The 27,301-nt window shown below is 59.3% G+C and overlaps 1 protein-coding gene across 7 annotated transcripts; it reads left to right on the top strand.

Annotated features, from left to right (window-relative positions):
• On the top strand, positions 1–27,007 carry RHBDF2 (rhomboid 5 homolog 2). 7 transcript variants are annotated; one of them, XM_037809222.1, is made up of 22 exons: positions 107–125; positions 6,691–6,775; positions 11,199–11,397; positions 16,593–16,656; positions 16,989–17,154; positions 17,930–18,057; positions 18,152–18,235; positions 18,564–18,759; positions 18,846–19,049; positions 19,933–20,061; positions 20,444–20,562; positions 20,748–20,942; positions 22,116–22,227; positions 22,485–22,559; positions 22,698–22,859; positions 23,172–23,281; positions 23,436–23,499; positions 23,595–23,689; positions 23,923–23,998; positions 24,186–24,286; positions 24,423–24,576; positions 25,649–26,068. In XM_037809222.1, exons 5-22 carry the CDS (start codon positions 17,011–17,013, stop codon positions 26,066–26,068), a joined length of 2,568 nt encoding a protein of 855 aa, XP_037665150.1. In that variant the 5' UTR covers positions 107–125; positions 6,691–6,775; positions 11,199–11,397; positions 16,593–16,656; positions 16,989–17,010. The 7 variants fall into 7 exon arrangements, with proteins under 7 accessions (XP_037665154.1, XP_037665153.1, XP_037665151.1 ...); XM_037809226.1 differs by lacking the exon at positions 6,691–6,775 and having other exon boundaries at positions 1–125; positions 22,746–22,859; positions 25,649–27,007; XM_037809225.1 differs by lacking the exon at positions 6,691–6,775 and having other exon boundaries at positions 1–125; positions 25,649–27,007.
• Positions 27,008–27,301: the final 294 nt, after the last annotated feature.

The following is a 27,301-nucleotide window of genomic DNA, read 5'->3' as shown; positions in this document are numbered from 1 at the left end:
CCCTGGGCCGCCTGCGCGCAGGTAGGGAAGAGGCGGAGCGCGGCGCCGACCGGGAGGAGCTGCCTGCCCAGGCGCTCGGTAGCGTTGCTCCGAGCTGCGTCCGGGGGACGAGGGGCCGCAGGGAGGTGAGCGCGGGGCGACGGGCGGGACCGCAGGCGCCGAGGGTCCGCGGGGTCGGGCCCGAGCCAGCCCCGGGGAGACGGCGGGCTGCTGCGCTGCCGGGCGAGGGTGTCGGCTCTGCGGAGCGCTGGGGCCCCACGTGGGCGCGGGAGAGACGCCCAGGGGTCCCTGAGTCGTAGTCACCAGGGCTGCGGGCACGACGCTGGGCAGAAGTTTGAAAATCCGGGAGGAAGCGAGGGGACTGCCCCCGGGGGGCCCGCGCAGGCTCGCCCTCCTCCCAGAAGCCCCTGGAATTCAGACCCTCCTCTTCCCTCCCCTTTCCCCCCGAGTGTGCCTTGGAGGAAGGGGCTGCAGTTTGTGGGTTCAGCCTTGCCGAAGTGGAAATAGAGGCACACACGAGGTTAGGACCGGAGCTCAGAAATTGGACCCAGGAGTTCTGGCTTCCTGGACTCAGGGAGTTAGTCTCTGGTTTCCTTTGGCTTATTTGGCCCCTCTAATGTTTCTTCAGGACATTGGGTTAGAGGTTTGGGAGAATATGACCCCTAGGGTACAGATGGAACCCAGGTCTCAGCCCCTAACTCCATGAAACACTAAGAGAGAGAGCTAAAAGTTGGGGCCGGTGGGGGCAGAGAAGGCTTGACGGATTGACCCCACATGTGGGCTGGCTGCTCTTTCCCAAATGGCCAGACTTAGGACCCCAGAGTGTGTGACATTTGCTGGTGAAATAATGAGCTCAGCATCTGTGTTCTGTTACTGTCACTCTCTGGAGGGCAGAGGGAGGAGTGGAGAGTGCAGCTTGTTTTAGAGCAGTGCTTCTCAACCAGAGGGGTGATACAGCTCCCCAGGCAGTGTTTGGAGACATTTTTGGTTGTCACAGTTTGGGGGGGAGGGCAGGGGGGCTTGCTGCTTGCATCTAGTAATACACAGGCCAGCATTGCTGCTGAACACCCTGCAACACACAAGAGGGTCCCACAGCAAGGAATGTTCTGGCCCAAAATATCAATAGTGCTATGCCAGGGTTGAGAAACAAGCACCTGTCTCAGCAAGTTACTTATTGATGGCTCTTCCCTGCCTCAGTTTCCCTGGAGGTTAGCGGCAGGAACTTGGAATAAACCTAAATGAGATGCAATAAGGTGTGAGAGGTCAGGTAGTACCCCAGCATGATTTTGGTCTTGCTGCCTCTGCCCTGTTCACCATGGACCCTGTAGGAAACAGATTTGGGTGCAGTAGGGGAGAAGGGCTGGAAATAGGGTCCTTTCAGAGCTCAGACCTGGAGTACTTTACCTGTAGGTCAGCTTCCCATGTGGGGTTAGCCAGGACAGCCCTTGAGCTCAGACGTTCCCAAGTGGGGAGGGAGAGGGCTGGGACCAGCGCTGTACCCACAGACTTTTCCAAAGCTGGACCCCTGATGCCATGTGACTTGCTGGAATTTTCCCTTCTGGACTCACACCTAATTCTTCCACTTTTTTATACCAGGAGAATAACACCCAGAGACTCAGAGGGCTCCTATTTATTTCCTTGTGGCTCCCCAATCTTCTTCCTTCCTGCAGTAAAAATATTCCCCTGGGGCTTTGGGGCCCCCAGGTGGAACAAGCAGCTCAAGGTGGGCCCAGCTCCTGGCCGAGCAAGGTGTCCAGTGCTTGTGGTGACTGGGGGAGCAAATGAGAGATGGCGGTCCCCAAAACCACCCAGGCCAGAGGGTCTCCCCTTAGTGATGACTCAGAACGGTTTGAGTTGGGTTCGAGGAACGCACTCCCGGCCTGCGGTGTGGAGGGGTGGCTGTCACGTCACGGTGGGGCAGGATCAGGTGAAACGGCCACAGCTGCCTGGGCCACCCCACTGCCCCGACCCGTTTGCTCACACCGCGCCATGTCTGTGGCCCCGTCCATTCACTTCTGGACCCAGCCCTGCACTTACTCTCTGACACATCCTGCCTGGAGCCCTGGAGGGACGAGGTGGCAGGTGGGGATTGCTGCCTATTTGTTTGTTTGTTTTGGTCTTTTAACTCCAAAAGGCTGGTGTGTGAGGCTCCCACCTTTCCAGTTGAACAAAAAACAAGAATAGGGACTCCCACTTTGGGGCCTCTCCAGGCACAAGGCCAATCACCTAGACTCAATGCTCTTCTGGAAGCGAGCAGCAGAGCCAGGGTTTGGACCCAGGCTGCCTGTCCCCGGGGCTCAGCCCTTGCAGAACCACCAGATACCTCCGAGTCTGTTCCCCCATTCCTGCCGAGGAGAGGGACCTGGGTTCCTAAGAGGAGGACTCAGTCACCGCCCAAACGCATTGCAGGGGCGCTGGGCCCGAGGTCTGCCGTGAGGCCACTTGTGCTCTTTCTCACATGGCCTGAGCTCAGGACACAGCCATGGCCTCTCCTGGGTTCCCATCCACTTGCTTGATAAACTCTCCCCCAAGTGAGAAACCAGACAAGAGCAGAAAGAAGTGTGTGTGTGTGTGTGTGTGTGTGTGTGTGTGTCCTTGTTCATGGGATGGTCTCCTGGCGGGTCGCTCTGGGTGGGCACCAGCCTCCTGCCCTCCCCAGGGTGCAGCAGCAGGTGAGATGCAGGCTCCAGGCTGCCCTGCCCTCCCCATCGCGCCGCCCCTTGGGGCTTGGCACCCACAGGCTCCGGGGCAGGCCTCGGTGTTGCCCTGGTCACCGCGGGGATTTCCAGGGTGAGCTCATGCGTCTGCCCTGTCGGAAGTGGCGCCCGCTCCCGTCCAGCTGAGCCGGGCGGGGGAGGAGCCGCGGGACATGGGCGCTTGCCTGGCGTGGGCTGACCTCACTCGCAGTGGCAGGAAGCGGAGGCCGCCGGGCCTGGGCAGCTCTCGGGACCTGGGCCGGGAGGAGCCGCCCAGCCGCCCCCTGGCAGTGGGGAAATGAAGGCTTTTCCCAGACTGCCCAGAAAGTTTCGATTGTCTCCCTGAATTTCTTGTGAGAAGTAGTCAGGTATCAAGGAAAGCTTTTTGTCTCATCTTCAGGGAAGTACAGAGAACCACAGTGTCCACATTGTCGCATTGAGTAAACGTATCCAGGGACCCAGATGCAAGTTGTTGGCAGCTGAAAAGCTGCCAGAAGGCATGTTCTGGGCCCCAGTGCAGCCCCAGGCCCCTTTAAGAACGTGGCTTGAGCTAAGTGGCCAGTGCAGACCAGGTGGGCTGACTGAGGTCGCTGGCTTGGAGGGTGATGGGAGAACCATGTCGATGGAGCCGGGGGCCGGGGTGGGGGGCGGGAGTGCATTCCAAGCTTGGGGAGCCAAGAAGCCAGGCCCACAGGCTGGTAGGCCCAGAGGTCCACGAGAGCGTGGTGAGGGCCTCATTTTCCCCAGCTGTACAGTGGGGGTAACAGTAGTCTACCTCAGAGGGTTGTGAGGGTTCCGGCAGTGATTGGCATAACTGGCTGCGGTCGGAGCAGGGTGACGGGAGCCGTCATGGCAGTGGAGCTGCAGTGGCTTCTGTTAGGAAGCCGTGAGCCCTGGGCTCAGGACGGAGCCATGCTTCCTGGGAGCCGCCGTGGCTGTTATGCTGTAGAGGTGGCCGTGTCCGTAGGGCCCTCCCAGAGTGGAGGAGCGGGGCGTGGACTGCCAAACCCTCCTGCCAGTGAGGGTGTCAGGGACCCCATGGCCCTCAACTCTGCTTTCCTTGGCCGGGGCCGTTGGGGCCTTGAGTTTCCCTCTGCCTCTGCTGGTGGCCCCGGAGCCTGTGCCAGGGCCTCCTCGGTGGTGCTTGTATGGCTTCTTGCCCCAAGTCCCTGGCAAGAAGCACCTTTTCCCTCTAAGTGGCTCTCCCCGGGTTGTCACCTCCAGCATGGCCTCCGGAAGGCCTGGAGGAGAGGGGTGGGGGAACCACGCTGGGGTCGGGGAGGAGCAGCACTTGGGACTGAAGGAAGGAGAACAACTTCCTCCTTAGCTCTCTGAGCTTATCAAGTCAGCTGCCCAGCCCCCTTCTGTCCACCTCGATTAAATGAAATAATGTTTGTGAAAGCACTTTGATAAACAGAACTGCTACCCTGCATTAGGTGGGGTCGTTTCTGCTTGGGCAACTGGGAGGAACTCACGAGTCAAAGGCCTTTGCCCCCCAACTCACTGTGAGCCCCTGGACTTTCAGAGCTGCTGTCCCAGGCCTGTTCTTGTCCCACATCCCTCACCAGGTCAGGAGGGGGCAGGGGGTGGGTAGGCAGGAGGCTGCAGAATGTGGGGGTGAACCCAGGACCCTGGCTGGGCCTGCAGCCCCCCTACTTCCCAACCCTGGGACCTTGGCAGGTGACTTAACCGCATGGGCCTCCGCTTCCCCATCTGTCAAACTGGGAAATAGAGACCGAGTGAGTTCTGGTGGCAGACGTCAGCAGGACTAGAAGCTGCTACCAGTTAATGGAAGTTCATGACCTCACGTCATCTTTACAGGATCCCTGGGTGGTGGGGGCAGTGCCGCATTACACAGTAGGGGAAACTGAGGCTCAGAGGCGGTGATTTGCCTAAGGTCTACCAGTGGGTAGGTGGCCAAGCCAGCCTCTGAGGCCTGCTCTCTGGCTCCCCAGCCCTGCTCACCCCGCAGTAACAAAAGCACGCTGCCCTAAAGCACAGGATGGTGGGTGGGTGGGTGGCTTCCAAGCCCTGGTGTGAGAGGGGCCGACCCCCAGGTGCCCTGAAGCCCTGGCAGCCACCCAGGGCTGGAACCGGCCTCTCTCCAGGAAGCAGTGAGCCCCAGGGCAGGGTTCTGGGAAATCGAGTTTACTAGCTCCTTAATGATTGTTTATAAGCTGAAAAGTGTTTGCCTGGCATGTTCCCTCCTTGCTGAGGGGCTCATATGGAGAGATGAGCAGACCTGGCCTCCAGAAGGGAGGGGCAGGCACCCAGCGCTCTGTCTTGGGTGAGTCGAGGGGAGGGACCCGGGGCCTAATTGCTGGGCAAGGCACTTACCTCTCTGTCAGGCGGGATGGGGCTCTGTCCCTCAGCTCAGCGAGCTTTCAGGGTGAGCCCCGTTTAATGGTGACAAATCCACTTAGATTTCAGGGACCTTGCATGACGGTCATCTCGAGACCCCGGGAGGTTACCCAGCATCTTGTACATAAGCAGATTGAGACTCAGAGACATTAAGTGGCTGGCCCAAGGTCACACAGCAGTTGGGATCAGGCCTACCCCCTTGTCTCCCCAAGTCCAGGTGTGTTTTCGATGTCTGCAGCCGGACCGCAGAGGGGAGGCACCTGGTGGGCTCTTACCCTTGAAAGCGCAAAACAAAACTCCTTTCCTTGTATGTGGGGTGGTCATGCCTTGGTGTGAGGGAGCCCCCAGCAGGGGTGAAACGGGCTCCCCCTGCTCCCCACCCCTCATGCTGCACCCCATATTGTCCCCGACCACTGGGCAGCTGTTGGTTTCAAGGACCAGTAAAAACATGACTTCCCAATACCCCAAGAAAGGCAAATCCTGTGAGTGTTTGGAGCGAAGCCCAGCCCTTTCTATAATCCTCCTGGGTCCTGGTGTCTGGCCTGGTATAGACTGCCTTCCGGGCCCCGGGGGGCCACTCCTGACTCCTCCCCCATCATGAGAGGCCACCGGGAGCACAAGAACTGGGGCAGGATGTGCAGCCTCCCCAAAGGAGGCCGGGCCACTGGCAGAGCCTTCCACAACAGGCCCACTGCTCTCCCTCCCTCCATCCCCTGAAAACCTGCCTCTTACCTGGGGAGAGGAGGGTGCAGCCCGGGGCCCACCAGGGGCCCTTTATCTCTGCTCAGCCACCGTCCCTTGCCTGCCTCCACCAGCATCTCTGGATCCAGGCTCCCCGGGGGCCCCTGGGAAGCCTGTGCCGCCCAGCGCCCTGGTGGCCCTCCTGCTCCCCGTGGCGCCTGCCCTGTGCGTTGCCCGCAGCTGCTGCCCTGGGGCCACTGGGGCTGTGGGATGTGGTGCTTGGGCACCCCTGGCTTAGCCGGCCTCAGACCCAGGGCCCAGGCAGAGGGTGGGATTCTCAGGATTCCCTGCTGGCGTGTAATCCTGAGAAAGCTGCAAGGATGGCCCAGGAGAGGGGTCAGGGGTCCGAGCCACTCAAGGAACAGGGCACCCCCTGCCGCTAGCCCCCACACTCACACCCTGCTCTTTGGAACCCAGCGCCCGCTTCCCGTGTCTGTGGTCGGCCCAGGGCACTCTAACTGGGGCTGAGGGTGACAGCCCAAGGCAGCCAGTGGGTGGCCCGGCCTCTGAGCCTGCCCCTCCAGCTCTTCATCTTCTGGATCGGCTTTGGGGCCAGCCCCAAAAGGGGAGGGGGCGGGAGGAGGGGGCTTCCCGGGCCAGGATCCGCTGAGCGGGGCTGGTGGGCACGGCCTGGGGGCGGGTGCCACCCCTGAAGGCAGTTTCCCTTTCGCCCCAGCTGCTGCCCCAACCCGCCCCCAGCTCCGGCCTCTGGGGGAGGCGGCGGTCGCCAGCAGGGAGGGACGGAGCTTCTGTTTGGCTTCCGGGGACAGACAGAGCCGCTCTTCCCGCCGCGGAGGCCCCTCTCCTGGGGCTCCAGCCGGGCTCCAACCAGGGCATTTTGTGGCTGCTCACTCTCCTTCCTTCCCTCCTTTCTCTCCGTTTCTCCTCCCAGATCCTGCCTCCAGACCAGGTGCAGGCAGCCCGCTTAGACGGCGGCAGCGTTTACACAAGCTGCTCCTTCCATTCGCCTCCCCGAGGTCAGCAGAACCCGGGGTTTTGCTGGGGATTGCACAGTGGGCGAGGGCGCCGCTTCCTCTTTGCAGCTTTCTAAAAATGCTCCGGTTCCCAGAAGGGGCACGGAGAGGGAGAACCGGGTTTCGGTTTCTGTGGCAGGGAAGCAGGGGAGGGGAGCCGCTTCCTGGCCCCCGAGCCGCCTGTCACCGGGTGATTCAGCTGGGACAGGCCCCGAGTGGCCCCGCGCGGCCGCCTCCCTCCCCTTCTGGGTGCCCGCTCCCCTGGGAGGCACAGGCCACCCGCCTGGGGCCGAGCCAGGCTGCAGGTAATTTCTGGGGCCAGGTTTTGGTGTGTGCACTTCCTCGGGTGCCTTGCCCCCTCCCCGCAGGTCCCCTTCACTTCCTGGCCATAGCAAGTGGGTTAAATCTTTCCGTGTGTGTGTGTGTGTGTGTGTGTGTGTGTGTGTGTGTGTGTGTGTGTGTGTGTGTGTGTGTGTGTCAGGGTGGGTGCTTACCCCTTGTGTGTGTGTGTGTGTGTGTGTGTGTGTGTCTCGGGGTGGGTGCTTACCCCTTGTGTGTGTGTGTGTGTGTGTGTGTGTGTGTGTGTGTGTGTGTCTCGGGGTGGGTGCTTACCCCTTGTCCCCTCCCTTCTGTCCCCATTTCAGCCCTGATGTCAAGCTCCCCCCACCTCCATCCGGGGCCGCGGCTGGAACCTTGTTCTCCGCAAGGCCAGGCATTGGTGGGTGGGTGGGGGGTGCGGGATTCAGCAGACGCTCCTGCCCAGGGGGTCTTACACAGGGGGACATGCAGCAGCGGGGAGGGTGCCAGGGGCCTGTCTTCCCTGGCAGTGCTGGGACAGGGCTTGGTTGGGAGTGCCAGCCCCACCCTCGGTGGGAAAACCGGATTCTCCAGTGGGTGGTTGCTTTCTGAGTCTGCACCTCTGTTATGTGCCCCTGCCCCTGGGTGCTGCTGGCTGGGCCATAGGCGCTTAACACTAAACAGAGAGCTGGGGGCAGGCTGCTGGCCTCAGGCAGGATGGGGTACAGAGGCCCCCACCCACCCATGGCAGCTGCCTCGAGCACTGTCTGCACTTCGCTTTTTCTCTGGTTCTGCCCTACCCCCACCCTGTGCTGGACCCCCGAAAGAGGAGGAAATAGGGTCTGTCCCATCCTAACTCCTGGTCCTTCTACTCAGGCCCCTTGGGGGTCTCCTAGCTACCTCAGAGCTGGGGTGAAGGCCCTTTCCGGGGAGACCCCCCTGAGGCCAGGATCCAGCCTGGGCAGGTGGCAGCCAGCGGTTGGGATCTGGCTGGGGTGGGGCCGGGCCGTCAACCTCCCCGCCCCATGTGGGGTGCTGGAGCAAGCCTGGGGGTCTCAGCGAGAACGGATGTGAGTCTGTGGGCCAGAAAGCCTGGTCCCAGGATGTCACAATTTCCTCTACAGTGAGCAAGCACTTTTGGGTGTGGGAGATAAGTGTGGGCTGGCGGCTCCCAACACTCTGGAACTTTCTCTGCCTGGTCTCTGCCATCTGGGTTCCTCCACACCCTGGAGTTGGGCTGGGGGGAGCCCCCACATGGCCCACAGCCCCCGTCCCTGCTCCAGGTCCCCCCAGGAAGGGGCTGGGCTTCTGGCACCTGTTCTCCCCTGCCCACCCATTTCTGGAAAAGTGGGCGGGTGTGTAGCTTGTGAGCCCAGCCTCCCCCCATGGTAGAGAGGGGCATGGAAAAGTGGCATTCTCCGTGGATGTTAAAGCTGGACCATCACCTTGCCAAATTCCTTGTTTAACAGAGGTGGAAACCGAGGCCCAGCGGGGCAAGTGGTGAAGCTGCATACAGGCTCATGGTTGTTACCTGGGACTCTTGCTGCCACCCTACTAAGGTGGTTACAGGGCTCTCCTTAAGCCATGCTCCAGCCTTTGGGACCCCAGGTTTGTTCTGCGGTGGTCCAGTCTCCCCACTCTCTGACTTCATGTTGTGTCTGCCCATCTTCCCTTTGGGGAATGGGCACAGATGCCAGTAGCAAGTGAACATGGGGTGGGGAGCTGCAGCCAGGGGGCAGCATGGCCTCTGCAATGGGGGGCCGGCTGGGCAGCTCCCCAGAACTGAAAGCAGTGCCTGTGGTGGGCCAGAGAGCAGGTTGGGGGGGGGGGGTCTGGGCTGGCCTGGAGGATATGAGATCCACTGGTGACTCATCCTGGGACAGTGTCCTCTGTCCTCAGCCCTGCATGGGCACAGAGCCAGGGCCCGGTGGAGCAGGCAGTACTCTTGTGGAACTTCCAGGGGAGCTGCTTCGTGCCCGGGCTGAGGGACTGGGGGAGACAGCCCTGGTCCAGGTGGATGCAGCCTGGCCTTTCATCCCACTCCCCAGCCGTGCACCCCTACTCCTTGACTCCCAGCAGTGAGTCGTTAGTGGGGCTACCCTGTGCCGCTTGGGACTGGATGGGGGACGGATTCACATAGGCAGATCTTTCCAGGGCACTGTGTAAGGGCAGGTGAGAAAGAGGTTGTCAGGCAATGACATGGCAGGCTTCCTGGAGGAAGTGGCATATTACTTTCCTTAAAGGAGGAGTAGATGTTGGCCAGGTAGAGGAGGTAGAGACTGGTGTGCCAGGTGTGGGGGCCTCAGATGAGGGGAGGGAGCTGGGTGAGCTGCAGGTGGATGGGTTTGGGTTTGGGGATGTGTGCAGATGAGGGCACCAAGTGGTGACTTGTTGGGGGGGGGAGGTGCAATCAGCTCTGAGTTCCAGAAGGATCCTACGTCCCCTCCTTGGTGCCAGTTTCCCAGGGCAGTGCCCGCCCGGTGCCCTCTCACTGTGCCGCGGTCCCAAAGGAGGCCGAGCTGGGGAACTTTCCGTACCGAGGCCCCAGGTGAGGCTGTTGTCTTGGCTCTGTCCCCAGAGCACGTGCAGGACGTGGCAGAGTGGTGTCCCCGTGGGGCTCCCGGGTGGGAAGGGGCCAGCCCAGCCTGACACCGTGGACCATGCTGCCCACAGCCGCTGTGTCCGTGTCCATGTCCATGGCGGGTCCACTCTGTGAGTCGGGTCAGGGCCCCCTGGTGCTGTGGGAATCAAGGAAGCGAGGCCCATGCCTGTTGGTCTAGCCTTAAAGAAACTGGAAGTGTCCCGGGGCCACGGCTCTGCCCCACAAATGCCCCTCTGTGCCCCTTGCGCCCGCTGCTCCACTCAGCCGCGGATGGAGGACTTCCACAGTGGAGGCCCTGATCCAACGTGTGCTGCATAAAGGGGGGCTGCCTGATGAAATCAGAAGGGGCCCCGGGCCTGTCCCAGCCTCCTGTTCACCCCACAACACCCCTCGGACACCTCTGGGGAACCCCGGGCTCCGAGCAACGCTGTTTGGAAAGCACTGGGGTTCCAGACCAAGTTCCCCTCCAGGCTGGGCTCTCCACTCCAGCTCCTTGGTGGTGACCTGCCAGCCTGGGTGTACCCCACTTTAGGGAGGGAGAGCACCTGTTTCCTGAGGAGAACTCAGGCTCTGAAGCCAGACTGACCCAGGTTTGAGTCCCTGCTGCACCCCCTCCGGCTGGGTGAGTTTGGGCAAGTTACTTAACCTCTCTGAGCCTCTGAAACCCTTCTACAAAGTGGAAGGGTGGTCTGCCTGGGAGCATGCATGGAGGACCATGCAGTGAAGGGCCAGGCAAGGCCCCCACATGGAAGGGCTGAATCCCACCCTGCCCCCTTAGCATTTCCCAGCAGCCCTTGGGGTTCTGACTCAAGGGAAGGACTGCTTTGGGCCTGCTGCCTGGCAGGATGTCCCCCTCCCCACTCAGGATATCTTAAAAGAAACCATCCGGCTTCCATGGCCAGCTCCAGTCTGGTTCTGGCCCAGCAACTACACTCTAGAACTACTTTCAGGAGGTTGGATGTAAATTCCCCACGGCCAGTGCCCCTGGCTGTCCGGCACCCCAAGGTGCCCAGCACAGCCCCACAAGAGGCCTGTGGTCCGGGGGCAGGCGGGACTAGCCCCATTTTTTAGCTGGGAGACTGGGGCTCAGGAGGTTTAAAGGACGCGACGGTATCGGCATGCTCCCTGCCCCGTCTTGAGCCTGTCCTTCTGTTCTTTTTTTTTTTTTTTTTTTTTTATATGATTATAATCCCATTTTATTTGTGTGTGTTTTGTAATATGTAGGTATGTGAATGTGTGTAAAAACAGTGCAAATATAAAATGTTGAAAGGTTGTGAGTTTACAGGTGGTTTATTTATTTATTTATTTTTTTTGGCTTTTATAAACGGGGTTTATTTGGTTACACAGTTACAGTCTTAAGGCCATAAAGTGTCCCAGATAAGGCATCAACAATCAGGTACCTCCACTGAACGAAGACCAGTGGCATCCAGGAAACCTCTCTAAGCTGGGAAGGCATGTGGCTAGCATCTGCTGATGCCAGGTTGTGTTCTAGCTCCTCTCTCCGTTCCTGTCCTTCTGTTCTTACAGGCTGTGAGTGACAGGGAGGCTGCCCTGCTTGACCTGGAGCCCAGCTATCCGTCCTGCCATCCATCTGTCCATCCATCCCTCTGCAGAGCTGAGGCCTGACCCCAGAGTATCTGTGCCGAGTGAGGAAAGGACTAAAACATACTCTAAAGACGCCCACCACGAGACTGAGGAAGCTGCAATTTGAGCCCAGACTCTGAAGGTAGGGAGCAGGGTAGCTGGGCCCAAGCCACTGGCCACTTCGTTCATCCCATTGTTTTCTCAACAAATACCTACCGATGCCTGCTGTGGGCCCAGCACTTTCTTGGGATACAGAAGTAAATGCTGCAGAAAACAAATAAGGGTGATAACCAGGGTGAAGTGATGGAGGGATGGAGGGTGGACAGGGCTGTTTCAGGCAGTCAGGGAGGGCTCCTTGGAGGAGGTGGCACTCTGGCTGGGACCAGCATATGAGAAGGAGCTGCCCACTCCACCATGAAACAATCTGGGGAAGGACGGTAGCAGTGAGGGTAATAACCGAGGTGAAGTAGTGGAGAGGTGGAGGGCAGATAGGGCTACTCCAGGTAATCAGGGAAGGCTTCTTGGAAGAGGTGGCACTCCAGCTGGAACCAGAGTGGTGAGAAGGAGCTGCCCACTCCACCGTGGGACAATCTGGGGGCAAGGGACCAGCAAACCTTTCTGGAGCCCCTGCTTGAGGGCCTGATGTGCATTCAGTCTTTTGATCCTCCAGATGCTTCTCCAGGGGAAGGGCTCTCATCATCCCCGTTGTGGTGGGGGGGCCAAGGCCACAGGAGGCCAGTGACTCGCCCCTGCCAGCACGTGCTGGAGCCGCAGCTCAAGCCCAGGCTCCAGTCTGCTTTTTTGTTTTTGTTTTTGTTTTTTTAATTATGGTGTGCCGGTTTGAATGTATTCTGACCTCCAGAAAAAGCCAGGTTCTTTGATGCAATCTTGTGGGGCAGATGTATCAGTGCTGATTAGATTGGGATCCTTTGAGTGTTTCTGTGGAGATGCACCCCACCTAACTGTGGGTGATGACTCTGATTGGATAATTTCCATAGAGGTGTTACCCACCCATTCAGGGTGGGTCTAAATTAAATCACTGGAGCCATATAAATGAGCTGACAAACAGAAGGAACTCAGTGCAGCTGTGAGGGACATTTTGAAGAGGAGCTTCAGCCAAGAGGGACACTTTGAAGAAAGCACAGGAGCTGCAGATGAGAGACAATTTGAAGACAGCGATTGAAAGCAGACTTTTGCTCTAGAGAAGCTAAGAGTGGACAAACGCCCCAAGAGCAACTGAGGGTGACATTTTGAAGAGGAACTGCAGCCTAGAGAGGAACGTCCTGGGAGAAAGCCATTTTGAACCCAGAACTTTGGAGCAGATGCCAGCCTCGTGCCTTCCCAGCTAACAGAGGTTTTCCGGACACCATTGGCCATCCTCCAGTGAAGGTACCCGATTGCTGATGTGTTACCTTGGACACTTTATGGCCTTAAGACTGTAACTGTGTAGCCAAATAAACCCCCTTTTATAACAGCCAATCCATCTCTGGTGTTTTGCATTCCAGCAGCATTAGCAAACTAGAACAGATTTTGGTACTGAGAGTGGAGTGATTTTGCTGCTGAGTTTGCAAATACCAAAGATGTTGGAACGGCTTTTTAAATGGATAAGGGGAAGATTCTGGAAGAATTGTGAGGAGCTTGATAGAAAAGGCCTAAACTGCTTTGAAGTGACTGTTTGTGGAAATATGGACTCTAAAGATACTTCTGACGAGGACTTGAACAGAAATGATGAATGTGTTGTTGTAAACTGGAAGAAAGGTGATCCTTGTTTTAAAGTGGCAGAGAATTTGGCTAAATTGAGTCCTGGTGTCAGATGGAAGGAAGAAATTGAAAGCAACAACCTGGAATACTTAGCTGAGGAGATCTCCAGACTACTTGTGGAGGATGTATCCTGGCTTCTCCTTGCAGCTTATAGTAAAATGCGAGCGGACAGGAATAAACTTAGAACTGAACTCTTGGGTTCAAAGAAACCAGAAGCTGATGGCTTGGAAAATTACGGGCTTCCAGGGGGTGGAATCCCAGAAGCTACAGCCCAACGTGAGGATGTAACCAAACATGGAACCCAGCCGCCATTTCAGTACAAGCCAAGATTGGAAAAGGAGTTAAGCAGAAAGGATTTGTGGAAAGTCCAATTGTCTGACGGCTTTGACCCCAGTGTGCTTCATGCAAAGCCAACAGAATTTTTGTGAGATCTTTATAGACAGAGCCGTTGCCAGTCTGGACTGGAGGAAACAGGCAAAGAACAAATTGAAGGAAAAATTTCTTCAAAGACAGAGCCATGGAGGTTGAGGTCTGGAGTCAAGAGGCCTTGGGCTGGGAGAGTGGAGTGGCCCACATGCAAGGAAAGGGTGAGTTTGCCCTGGAGGTCGAGGGCAGGCTTTCCGCCTTGATGCTCAGGAAGAGTTTTGCCACCCGAGATCCCAAAGAGGGCAGAGCACATTCCCAGGGAATTGGGGAGAGCCTGGCTGCCACCCCACTGTTCTGAAGGGGTTGAGCGTGTGCCCCAGAGATGGAAGGGAATCTGGGTGCTGCCCCGATGTTTGAGGAGGTGGGGCCGAGAAGGTGGTCTCCCCAATGTGTGGATATGTTGGAGAACTCACCCCAGAGTTTAGAGAGGAAAGGGCTGCCAGAAAGGCCCTTCAGAAGGGCTAGGCTCCCGCTTTCTGAAGCCCCAAGGATGCAACATCGTTCTGTTAATGACTCTCAGATTTTGAAATCTAATGGAGTTTGTCCTGTGGGTTTTAGGAACTGTTTTGGTCCTGTTAACCCTGTTTTCCTTACTGTTTCTCCTTATGGCAATGGGCATGTTTATCCTATGAATGTCCCTCCTTTGTATATTGGAAGCACATAACTTGTTCGAAGTTTACAGGTTCACAGTCAGAGGAGAATTTTGCTTTTGGACAGACCACACCTGTAACTGATTTAATGGGATCTTGTGCTTAACTATTGTTACTGAAATGATTTAAGTTTTTGTGATATTCTGATGGGATGAATGTATTTTTATTTGGAAAGAATATGTTTTTCTGGGTCCAGGGGATGGAATGTGCCAGTTTGAATGTATTATGACCCCCAGAAAAAGCCAGATTCTTTGATGCAATCTTGTGGGGCAGACGTTTTAGTGCTGATTAGATTGGAATCCTTTGAGTGTTTCTATGGAGTTGCGACCCACCCAACTGTGGGTGATGACTCTGATTGGATAATTTCCATGGAGGTGTTACCCCACCCATTCAGGGTGGGTCTAAATTAAATCACTGGAGCCATATAAATGAGCTGACAAACAGAAGGAACTCAGTGCAGCTGTGAGGGACATTTTGAAGAGGAGCTACAGCCAAGAGGGACGCTTTGAAGAATGCACTGGAACTGAGAGTAGCTGCAGATGAGAGACAGTTTCAAGATAGCCATTGAAAGCAGACTTTTGCTCCGGAGGAGTTAAGAGTGGACAGACACCCCAAGAGCAACTGAGAGTGACATTTTTGAGGAACTGCAGCCTAGAGAGGAACATCCTGGGAGAAAGCCATTTTGAACCCAGAACTTTGGAGCAGACGCCAGCCTCGTGCCTTTCCAGCTAATAGAGGTTTTCCAGACACCATTGGCCATCCTCCAGTGAAGGTACCCGATTGCTGATGCGTTACCTTGGACACTTTATGGCCTTAAGACTGTAACTGTGTAACCAAATAAACCCCCTTTTATGGAAGCCAATCCGTTTCTGGTGTTTTGCATTCCGGCAGCATTGGCAAACTAGAACATATGGTAACTATAATTAAGACAGATTTCCCATCTTAACACTTCTGTTGCATTAATCATATTTACAATGTTGTGCTGCCATCACCACCACCCATTGCCAGCACGTTTCCATCTCCCCAGACAGGAACTCTGCACCCATTAAGCATCAACTCCCCATTTCCCCCTCCCCCCAGTAATCTCCAATCTACTTTCTGTCTCTACAAATTTACTTGTTCTAGATATTTCATGTAAGTAGAAGCATACGATATTTGTCCTTTTGCTTCTGGCTTATTTCATGCAACATGGTGTCTTCAAGGTTCTCCCACATTGCAGCGCATATCGGTGCTTCACTCCTTTTCCTGGCTGAATAATATTCCACCACATGTATGAATCACATTTGTTCATCGGTTCATCTGTGGATGGGCGTTTGGACTGCCTCCACCTTTTGGCTATTGTGAATGATTCCGCAGTGGACACTGGTGGACACGCATCTTTCTGAGTCCCTGCTTTCAGTCGTCTCGGGGGTATCTCTGCAAATGGGGTTGCCAACAGACTGTGCATTCAACCCTCTACTCCACTGTCTCCTTGCACATCTGGGTCACGGGGAACAAGAAGTGTGGGAGGAGATGAAGCCACACAGGGCCTGGAAGCCCCATTGAGAAGTTTGGATGGTATTTTAGGTGAGAACAGGAAATCCTGAGACATTATTGAGCAAGGGAGTGACATGGTGTGAAAGGGTGACCCCACTGCTGTGTGCAGAATGGTCACTGGCAGGGGCATGGGGGGCAGCGGGCCAGGGGCCGGGAGGCCTGGAGGTTGGGATCCGCCAGGTGAGAGGTGGTGGCACTGGTGGGTCAGGTCACAGGAGAGGGCGGGGGGCTGGGAGTAAATGCGGCGGCTGCTTTCTGCGGCCCGTCCTGCTGCCCTTGGCTAAGGGCCTTCCGTGGGGTGTGACCCTCCCCCCGACCGTGCACACTGGGCTTGGCGCCCACACCAGGGGATGGGTGCAGAGTCTCTGGCCTTGTAAGAGAAGCGGAAACAAATGCAGCTCTGGCCCCGGGAGGCTTGGGAAGTGGGGGAAAGGAAAGAGCTGAGGATTTTAGCAAGAGAAAGGTCCTGGGGCAGGAGATGGAGATGAGAAGAATCAAAAGAGGCTGGGTGTGTTAATTTGGGGTGGGGGTGGGGATCAGAAGGGAGTTGGGGGTTGGTGGCACCAGTGTGCAAGAGCCCCGGACGGAGGGCAGATTGCCAACACTTCTTTGCAGGGCCTTTGGGCAAGATGCATTGAAATTCAAGATGCATTTACCCTTCAACCCAGCAATTCCACTTCTAGAACTTGGTCCTGTGATAATGCTCAGATGGGCAAGGGTGTTCATTGCAACCACATTGGACATAAATTTAACCCTGGGAACATCTTAAGTAGCCATCCTTAGGGAATTAACTCAATAATGATCCATTCCATTCAGTGGACTCGTTGAAGTCATCCAAAAAGTTAAGGTAGATTGTCTATATGTGTTGGCAGGGAAAGATGTCCACGATGTAGAATTAAAAAGTATGAGTGCGTGTGTGTGTGTGTTTGTTTTAAAGTTTTAAGTTGCATAAATACGTTTCCAGGTGCAGGGAGACATCTGGAAGGTTCTACACACTGAACTGTCTTCTCTAGAGAGTGGGGTTACAGGTGGGCCATGCTTTCCTTCTGCTTTATATTCTTCTGAGTTGGTTTATTTGTCCTCCTGCTCCTTCCCGGCTCTGGTCTTTGCCTGAACAAAGAGACCAGAAATGGAACAAGATGCAAAGTTGGGGACTTCCCAGAATCCTCCTGGTCTGAAATGCAAATGAAGGTGAACAGAAATAGACCTTCTCGCCCTCCTCCCTCCCCCCAACCCCATTGGCCCCCCGGTCACGTGACTTAGTCCCTGGAGTTAAGTTAAGGGGCTTGAGGCAGGGGGCTTCTCAGTCTGGGCCTCCCTCTCTCAGCACAGCCGTGCCCACCCCCGTGTCTCCATCCAGCCCTCCTCCCTTCCCACCCACCATGGCCTCGGCTGACAAGAATGGCGGGAGCGTGTCCTCAGTGTCCAGCAGCCGCCTGCAGAGCCGGAAGCCGCCCAACCTGTCCATCACCATCCCACCGCCCGAGACCCAGGCCCCCGGTGAGCAGGACAGCATGCTGCCCCAGGTAAGGAGCCACCTCGCTGCCCTGCCCTGGGGAACAGGTGTGCCCAGGCCCGCCCACCTTGGGTGGTTTCACGTCTTCCTGGGCCGCAGCTGCGTGTGCAGCCCTTGGCCCAGGCCTTTGCCCACGGCCTTCCTGGGTCTGAGACACCCCAGGAGCTCAGGCTTCCGGGGCCCCCACACAGGGCTGGCTGGCACAGCCTGAGGATGAGCTCTTTTCATTTCCCCTCTTGGGCCCAGTGTTCAGCCCCCCTTGGGAGGGCTGCAGCTGTGCATGGCCTAGGGGACGGGGACACAGGATCTCTTCTGCAGCAGCAGCCTGATTCTGCCACGCTGGTTCCTTTGGTGGAGCGGACATGAATCAACATTTCCAACATTCTGGACTATTGCTCCATAAAGAGCACATTTAAAACAGGCTCAGAACAGCGTGGGCTTCCCGCGTGGCCTGGGACACAAAGGGGAGCTGTGTTGGTGCCGCCACTTCCCCAGAGAGCTTTTTAGGACCCAAAGACCGACGAGAGCATCGTGGTGTCATCAGAGCACACTGGGTTGCCACGAAGGGAAAGGCATGCTAGGGCTCAGTGAAAACCAACAGGACATGGGGATTTAAATTTTGGAACAGAAGCAGCTCCGGGGGTGCAAACTGAGGTTGAGTTTGCTCTCATGGGGTTTTTCACGCCGTGAGGTCACAGAGGAGCCAGAGCTGCCCGATCAGGGCTCGGGCGAGGTGGCAGCTCCGCAGGCTCCTTCTCTCTGTCCTTCCTGCCTGCTCCCTGCAGAGGCCCAACAACCCGGCCTACATGAAGAGCGTCAGCCTCCAGGAGCCGCGGGGACGATGGCAGGAGAACAGCTCCGAGAGGCCCCCCAGCTTCCGCCGCCAGGCCTCCCTGTCCCAGAACATCCGCAAGTGAGTCTCCCCGCCGCCCGCCAGCCTGTCCTTCTGGGGGGCAGGTGTTGACGGCCGGCAGAGGCAGAACGTGAAAACCTAACACCATTTATAGGTGGGGAAAGTGCGGCCCAGGAGGATGTGAACTTGGCAGAAAGTCAGTGTGGAGGCCGAGAGGGGTCAGGTTCAGGGGCCTGGGGTGAGCACTGGCCTTCAGAGTGGCTCCCAGGGCCTTCCCAGCCCAGCCCCCCACACCTCGGGCACGGCCCTGCCTCTGCCCATCTGGTCAGGGGGCTCTGAAGCAGACAGCTCGGGGGTAGGCTCAGCTTCCCCTCCCACTTCCCACCTGCATCGCCACGCGCTCACCCCACTTCCCCACATGCACACGCACTCGTGTGTGTATTGTCACCCTCTCACCTCACTTCCCACGTGCACACATGTGCCTGTATGCATTGCCATGTACTCACGTGTGGGCTCTCATTCAGGGTGTGCAAGCGTGCACAAGCTCTCTGACTCTGCTCTTGCAGGGGCACGGCCCAGTGGTTTGGGGTCAGCAGCGACTGGGAAGGGAAGCGCCAGAACTGGCAACGCAAGAGCCTGCACCACTGCAGCGTGCGCTACGGCAAGCTGAAGTCCTCGTGCCAGCGGGACCTGGAGCTGCCCAGCCAGGAGGTGCCTTCCTTCCAGGGCACCGAGTCCCCAAAACCTTGCAAGATGCCCAAGGTGGGGCCCTGTCCGGGGTTGAGGGAGCCACAGGTGGCTCGACCAGGGGTCGGGTCAGCTCCGCTCACAGCCTCCATCCCTTCCAGATTGTGGATCCGCTGGCCCGGGGCCGGGCCTTCCGCCACCCTGACGAGGTGGACCGGCCTCACGCCCCGCACCCCCCGCTGACGCCAGGGGTCCTGTCACTCACCTCCTTCACCAGCGTCCGCTCTGGCTATTCCCACCTGCCCCGCCGCAAGAGGATGTCCGTAGCCCACATGAGTTTCCAGGCTGCTGCCGCCCTCCTCAAGGTGGGGGGCCCTCCCCCCTCCCCTCGCCTCTGCCCAGCTCCCTCCTCCATCGCTCCCTTCCTCCCTCTCCTCAAAGCTGCCCCAGAGCTCCCCCAGGCTCTGCCTTCTGAGCCAAGGGCGGGGGGTGTGCTGGATCCCTGGGCAGAGGGAGGGGCCGCTGAAGCAGCAGCCAGGCCCTCACCCTCTCCCAGTTCCCTCGTGAGCCCTCAGCTGCCTCTGCAGTTGCAGAAGCTGGTTTCTGCACCGACACATAAGCTGGGGAAGTAGGAGGTGAGACGTGCATTCACCCCCCATTCACCCACGTTTACTGAGCACCTAATACATGCCAGGCACGGGGTTGCAAAATTAAACGAGCTAGAGTTACTGCTGGGAAGAGCTCCCAGCCCAGGGTGAGGGGAAGGGATCGCTATTCAGTGTGGTGCCTTATTGCCCCCAGGAGAGGGGCTAGTATCAGGGAAGGCTCCATGGAGGAGATGATACTTGCACTGAATCCCAGAAAGTAAGACCAGGTCAGCAGGAAACAAAGGCAGGGAATAGCATTTTAAGCAAAGGGGAAAGCATGTGCCAAGGCCTGGAGTTAGGGGGAGCAGCTCATGATTTGGCGAGGTTTTAGGGGGAGGTGGTTACAGGAGAGGTGGTAGAAGGTGTGGTTCAGGGCAGCAGAGAATCTGGTGCCCCCTTTCCCACCTGGGCTTCCCCTCTCCCCGTCCCCAACTCCCAGACGTTCCATGCTTTGGGCAGGCTCTCCCCTCCCGAGGCACTGCCCCCAGGGGGATGGGACTTGACGGTTTTCTTTGGCATTGGAGGCTGGGGATGCTGGGTTGCTGGGGCAGGCCTGGAAGGGCCTGGGGTCCTGACGCCTGTGCCACTGCCCCCTGTGCAGGGACGCTCGGTGCTGGATGCCACCGGTCAGCGGCACCGCGTAATCAAACGCAGCTTTGCCTACCCCAGCTTCCTGGAAGAGGATGCGGTTGATGGGGCAGACACATTTGACTCCTCGTTTTTTAGTAAGGCAAGCATGGGGTGTGGGCCCCCTGGGGTCAGAGGGGCTGGGGAGGCCTGGGGGCTGGGAGAACGTATCTTGGCCTCATTTGTGTTCTGTCAGGAGCCCCTGAGAGATCCAAAGGTCCTGATGGGGTGGGGATGCCAGTTCACGGAGCTACTGAGCCCCATCTTTCTGTCCCAGGCAGAGTGAGGTTTGGGAGAAATGGAGCTGGGAGTGAGGCTTAAGGTGCCAGCTATAGGGTTCCCCACCGGCTCCCACTTCCCTCCTGAAGAGCCTGTCATCCGGCCCCATCCGGGGTCAAGCCCAGTCCTGTCCTTGAATTGGGATGTTGGGCAGGAGCTGGGGCTGGTGACCCCTGACACTGTCACTTTTTATACCCCCACCCCAGGAAGAAATGAGCTCTATGCCTGATGACGTGTTTGAATCCCCCCCACTCTCTGCCAGCTATCTCCGTGGGGTCCCACACTTGGCCTCCCCGGTCTCCCCCGATGGGGTGCAAATCCCACTGTGAGTGCTGGAGGTGGGGAGTCCCTTCTCCAGGTGGAGGGAGGTGGCCCAGCAGGAAAGGGGCTCCCCAGGGGCCTCCAGCCCCTGCGGCTGCCGCCTGCCCCACTCCTGTCCCAGCCAGGCCCTGTCCCCAGCCCCCAGCTGTGCCCCTGTGCGTCTGTGACTGGCAGTGCTGTCCCCACCAGGAAGGAGTATGGCCGAGCCCCGGTCCCCACCGCCAAGCGCGGCAAGCGCATCGCCTCCAAGGTGAAGCACTTCGCCTTCGACCGGAAGAAGCGACACTATGGCCTGGGCGTGGTGGGCAACTGGCTGAACCGCAGCTACCGCCGCAGCATCAGCAGCACCGTGCAGCGGCAGCTGGAGGCCTTCGACAGCCACCGGTGCGGCGGGGGCGGGGCCTGGGGTGGTTGGGGCGAGGTCTGGCGTGGGGCGGGGCCTGGCGGGGGCGGGGCCTGGCAGGGGGCGGGGCCATGGAGGGGCGGGGAGGGGGCGGCCCGCAGGGCACCAGCCCCAGGGGTGAGGCCTGCTGCGTAGGGTGAGGTCGCTGTCCTTGAGGGTCCCCTGCAGGTGGAGGCCGGGGGCAGAGGGCTGGAGGGCCACCCCAGAGGGTCTGGAAGCTTCCGAATTCTCCCAGGCTCTCTCCCGAAGCTCCCACCGTGTTCATTCAGCGAGCCCGTTGTGGGGAGTGGGGGGGGGGCGTGGAGACCAGCGGGTGGGTACGCCCCGTCTTTAGGGGGCATGCGGGGAACTTGTGTTCACGCCTCCCTCTTCTCTGCCCCGGCTCTCCTGGGCCGGCCACCCCGCCAGCAGCCAGCCGGGATTCACTGAGCAGCACCCCACAGGGGCCCTGGGAGAGTCCTGTCTCCAGCTGGGGGGTTGGTGAGAACCCGGGGCAGGGCACACAGCATCTGGAGTGGGGCTGGCAGGTATCGGCACCCCAGGGTGAGGGGCCCCCGCCCCCAGCGAGCAGTGGGAACAGTTGGAAGCTGTGTGTGAGGTTAGTGACTGGGTGGGGGGAGCTCTGGGGGAGCCAGAGTACGGAGGGGATGGGGTGGGTGACTTGCCAAGTGTACAACTGGCAGCAACCCAAGACAGTGGTCCCCAAGTTAGACAGTTGGGTAGTGACAAGTGTGGTGAGTGTCGGGGGGACAGAGACAGAGAGTGGGAGTGCACAGCGGATGAGGAGGGTGCAGTCAGCAGGAGCAGGGGTCAGCTGGGTAAAAGGAGCAGGAAGGGTGTCCCAGGCCCGGAACCGCCTGTGCAGAGGCCGTGGGGGCTGGAGGGACCCCAGTGCGTTCCGGGTGCTGTGGGAGAAAGGCTGGAGGGGGAGGCATCAGGGGGACTCGAGGTTTGTTCCCAAGGGCAGCAAGAAACCACCAAAGGGCTTCAAGCCAGGGAGAGAGATGCTCGGGTGCATTTTAAAAGGTGGTGCTGGCAGCTGCTGAAGGATGAGGCGAGGGGGTGGGCTGATGGGGGGCCCCGGGGAGAGCTTTACTGGGGTGGCCACGGGGGTGGGGCTGAGGGTTGGGCCCCGAGGTCAGCTCTGCCCGCAGACCCTACTTCACCTACTGGCTGACCTCCGTCCACATCATCGTCACGCTGCTGGTGATCTGCACATACGGCATTGCACCTGTGGGCTTTGCCCAGCACGTCACCACCCAGCTGGTGAGTCCCCACCCTGTCTCGGGCCAACCAGGCCCTCCCAGGTCACAACCTGGTCCCACCTTGTCGAATTCCTAGGAAAAGAAAACCACTGACCCTCGTGCTGTCCAAACTCAGCCCTCTCCCCGTGTAGGGGGCCTTGCTGGAAGGTGGCACCCGGTGGGGGGGCTTCACTCGACAGGGCCCGGATTCAGCTGCCCTTCCCCTCCCCCCCAGGAACCCCACCATCTTCACGCTCCCTCCTGCTCCCTCCACGACAGGTGCTGAGAAACAAAGGTGTGTACGAGAGCGTGAAGTACATCCAGCAGGAGAACTTCTGGATCGGCCCCAGCTCGGTAAGGGGCAGGCTGGGGACGTCATCTAAGCAGAGGCCCCTCACCTGCCCGTCACCTCCCCATCCCCCAAGCCATGCTACTTGGGGGAGACTCCCAGGCCTGGCCCGTGCTCACCCCCCTGCACCCCGCCCCCCCCAGATCGACCTGATCCACCTGGGGGCCAAATTCTCCCCCTGCATCCGGAAGGACCAGCAGATCGAGCAGCTAGTGCTGCGGGAGCGGGACCTGGAGCGGGACTCAGGCTGCTGCGTCCAGAATGACCACTCGGGCTGCATCCAGACGCAGCGGAAGGACTGCTCGGTGGGGGCAGGGGGCTGCCTCTCACCCTGGGGTGCCGATCCCTGCCAGCCCCGCTCCAGAGCCTGTGTGCCCTGCCCCGGGTTCTCACCAACCCCCCAGCCTGGGGACGTGACTCTTCAAGGCCAGGGACCATGCTCCCTCCTTTCTCCCCTGCCCCCCGCCCACCCTGGCCCCAGGGAAGCAAGGGATGGGGGGCTGGGAGATGAGCCGGAGCCCTGGGAAACAGGATGCAGCCCTGACCTAGAGAGAGCCCCTGCCCACTCCACGGGAAAGGGCCTTGTCCTGGCCTAACCACCCTCCCCCAATATCCAGGAGACTTTGGCCACTTTTGTCAAGTGGCAAGATGACACCGGGCCCCCCATGGACAAGTCCGATATGGGCCAGAAGCGGACCTCGGGGGCCGTGTGCCACCAGGACCCCAGGTACAGCCTGGGCCTGCCCCCAGCTGAGAGGATGGGGGTCTGGCGTGGTTGGTACCACCATCCATGCGCCGCCCCCCCAAGACATTGGCGGGGTGTGTGGCGGCCTGGGGGTGCCACTGCCCCTTACTCTGCCCCCTGCGATCTTGCCCTCCAGGACATGCGAGGAGCCAGCCTCCAGCGGAGCCCACATCTGGCCTGACGACATCACCAAGTGGCCGGTGAGCACCGCTGGGCAGCCGGGGTCCGGGAAGGGCTGGGATGGGGTGCTGTCCCCTGCCTGGGCCCACCCTCCTGCCGGTGCTCCTCCCCGCAGATCTGCACAGAGCAGGCCAGGAGCAACCACACGGGCTTCCTGCACATGGACTGCCAGGTCAAGGGCCGCCCCTGCTGCATCGGCACCAAGGGCAGGTGCGCACCTTCCGCGGCCTCTGCCCTTCCACCAACCCCCAGCCTCAGCCCGACACCCTCCCCGGAACGCCCCAGCCCCGGGACTCCCCTGGTGTGCACTTGCCCCGGCGCCAGGCTCTGCTCCGGGCATCCCCGTCCTGCCGAGGAGTGGCCGGGCACTGGGTTCTGGGCGAGGTGGGCAGAGGCAGGGGCTCCTCGGGGCCTGATACCCCCCTTGCCTCCACATCCCCCAGCTGCGAGATCACCACCCGGGAGTACTGCGAGTTCATGCAAGGCTATTTCCATGAAGAGGCAACGCTCTGCTCCCAGGTGAGCTGGGACCCAGTGGTTTACCTGAGCTAGCGTGCACACCGTCACACCTGCCACAGGTATCTGCGTCATCTGCAACAGCCCAGGGGCCGCTCCAGCCCCCGCCTGCACGTCGGGCTGCAGGGTGAGCGGGCAGCGTGGCTGGGCCCGGCTTGGCAGGGCGCCGATTAGCCTGTGCGCTCCCCAGGTGCACTGCTTGGACAACGTGTGTGGGCTCCTGCCGTTCCTCAACCCCGAGGTCCCCGACCAGTTCTACAGGCTGTGGCTGTCCCTGTTCCTACATGCTGGGTAAGAGGCCCCTCACCACCCGGGACCCCCAGCCAGGACCCAGCCGCACGAGCTGCCAGACCCCACATCTCCCCGAAGCGTCCGGCTGGCGGCTGTGGGAAGGCCTGTGCCCGGTGTGTGTACCCTTCTCCCCCAGCGTGGTGCATTGCTTCGTGTCCGTGGTCTTCCAAATGACCATCCTGCGGGACCTGGAGAAGCTGGCCGGCTGGCACCGCATCGCCATCATCTTCATCCTCAGTGGCATTACGGGCAACCTCGCCAGCGCCATCTTCCTCCCGTACCGGGCTGAGGTAGGGGCCTGGGGATGTGGAGGGGGTGGGGGACAGGACCCGTCCTCTGCAGCAAGGAGCTCTGGCCTCTGCTACTCCCTGTCCCATCTGCCTGCCAGAGGGACCGGGACTCCGCCAGGCTCTGCTGCGGAAGGAAGGCCCAGCTGGGTGCTTCTCAGCCAGTCCCTAACCCCCAGGAAAGTGGGAACAGCCAATGCCCTCCCGTCACCAGAGATCCCAGTCCCCCTCCGCTCAGGCCTCACCCTCTGGAGGGCCCCTCCCTGAGCACCATCCCCTGCCTCTGCTTCACCTCTCATCACCACCCACCTGACAGTGCATCCCTGTCTCAGCTTCAGCAAAGCACCACCAAGCGGGAGCTTAACACAGCAGACATTTATTCCCTCTGGGTTCTGGGGGCTGATAGTCTGAAATCCAAGTGTCTGCGGGATCATACACCCTCTGGAGCTTGTAGGGTGCTGGCAGACGCTTTTTGGGCCACCCATGGCCTTGTTTGGCTTCTGGCCTAACTTAGTCTCACTTCTGCCTCTGCCACATGTCCACTCTTCCTCCTCTCTGCATTTTCTCCATTTCCTCTCCTCGTAAGGTCACCAGTCATGGGATTAGGGACCCATAAATGCAGTTTGGCTTCACTTTAACTTATCACATCTTTAAAGGTCTATTTCCAAGCAGGGTCACTTCTTAGGACCAGGGGTTAGAAGCCAAGCATATTGTTTTTTGGGGGACACGTATGTAAGTTGAGCTGTACAAAATTGCCAGTAGCTCTTTGATCAGCTCACCCTAAGGTCGTTGGCTTGTTCAGCGTCTGTGCCCCTCCTCACCATGAGCCACCGGGAGCAGACTTGTCTGTCTTGCTCACGGCACTGACCCTCACTGGGCACGCAGCAGGTGCTCCGTGTTTGCTGAAACAGTGAACGGAGCAGGCTCAGCTTCCATCTGGCCAACCCCCAGCCTCTCAGCTTCGGGGTCTACACTCCTGAGAGGGGCTCACAGACAGGAGGCTGGGTCCCGGGCCTCCTGGCAGCCCACCCTGGTCCCTGGAAGTGACCTGTCCCGTCACCCCGACCCGCTGCAGGTGGGCCCAGCTGGATCGCAGTTCGGCCTCCTGGCCTGCCTCTTCGTCGAGCTCTTCCAAAGCTGGCAGCTGCTGGAGCGGCCCTGGAAGGCCTTCCGGAACCTCTCGGCCATCGTGCTCTTCCTGTTCGTGTGTGGTCTCCTGCCCTGGATTGACAACATCGCCCACATCTTCGGCTTCCTCAGCGGCCTGCTACTGGCCTTTGCCTTCCTGCCCTACATCACCTTCGGCACCAGCGACGCCTATCGCAAGCGCGCCCTCATCATCATCTCACTGCTGGTCTTCGCCGGACTCTTCGCCTCCCTCGTCATCTGGCTCTACGTCTGCCCCATCCACTGGCCCTGGATCGAGTACCTCACCTGCCTCCCCTTCACCAGCCGCTTCTGCGAGAAGTACGAGCTGGACCAGGTGCTGCACTGACCGCTGGGCCGGGTCCAGCTGCTGCCCCGGAGCAGGGACGGGGGGCTGTGCTTGCCAAGCCCCCTTCCCCAGAGACGATGGGGCCATGCCTGCCAAGCCCCCTCCACCAGCAGGATGACATGACTGTGCCTGCCGAGCCCCCCGCCCCTCTGTCCTCACCCGAAGATCCGTGGACTGGGGCTCAGCCCTGGGCCCAGCTGCTCCTCCTGCCTGGGAAGCTGACTGCGTGCGATGCCCCATAAGGGCATGTTTCTTGGGAGCAGAAGTCCCCCACCTCCGGCCTTTGTGCCCTGGTCCAAGCTGGGGGACCCCCAGAGCCCTGGTTCTCAACAGCTCAGGTCACAGCCCCCCACCCCCCTTTCCAAACCCCTGCTTTAGGGCCCATCTCCGGGGGGGGGTTCTTTTCTCCCAGGGTCCTCAGGCTGCTGCTGTTCTCCCTCCCCCACCTCCACCACTGCCTTCTCTCCTGCTGACACTGTGAACGTGCCACCCTGCCAAGGCCACTTCAGGGTGGAGGGGCACCATCTGGGGACCCGGGTCCACCCCCACCACGGGCCTCACCAGGGGCCCCTTCCCATTTTCCCAGGGAGCCCACACCCCAGGTACATTGTGGCCTCGAGCCCTGAGGTGTCTCTGCAGGACAACACGGGAAAGGCTCAGCCTCGGTCTGGGCACAGAGAACCAGTGAGCTGTCCAGGCTGGGGCGCCAGGAGCCTTTGCTTGTTTTCAGCAAATGGGAAGGGGCTTCTGGTCCCCTTCCCCGGCTGCCCTGTGGCCCCACCACCCGCTACCTCACTCGTCACCCATGTCGGGGTGGAGGCTGGACCCCACCCAGGACCCACTCCCAGGGGTGCACAAGGCTCATCAGGCCCATTTTTTTACCAGTGTATATTATGGTCATGATTTTTAAAAGTAATACTAACTGTACGGATGACGCTAGAAGTGTACGGAGCACTCTTTGTGGCTCGGGTAGAGCACCGTGCTCGGACCGTGAGGCCACTGTAGAAAGGAAGCTGGAGCTTTCGGGGTGGGTGTCAGCTATGGAGATTGGGGTGGCGGCTTAGCCCAAGGGGAGAGTGGGAACTTGTGGGGCTTGCTGGGGACTGGGTGGGACCACAACTGGGTCGAGGTCAGATGTCACACCGAGGCTCAGGGGGGTCCTTGATAAGTCCTGAGACCCCTGGAGCCCCCTGCCTGCAGCCTGCTCTGCCTTGGCCCGGGGCAGTTCGGGTC

The sequence above is a fragment of the Choloepus didactylus genome, chromosome 18 (assembly GCF_015220235.1).
Source record: "Choloepus didactylus isolate mChoDid1 chromosome 18, mChoDid1.pri, whole genome shotgun sequence".
In the NCBI taxonomy this organism is placed as follows: domain Eukaryota; kingdom Metazoa; phylum Chordata; class Mammalia; order Pilosa; family Megalonychidae; genus Choloepus; species Choloepus didactylus.
The sequence above is the reverse complement of the archived record's forward strand: the minus strand, read 5'-3'. Positions and strand labels throughout refer to the sequence as shown.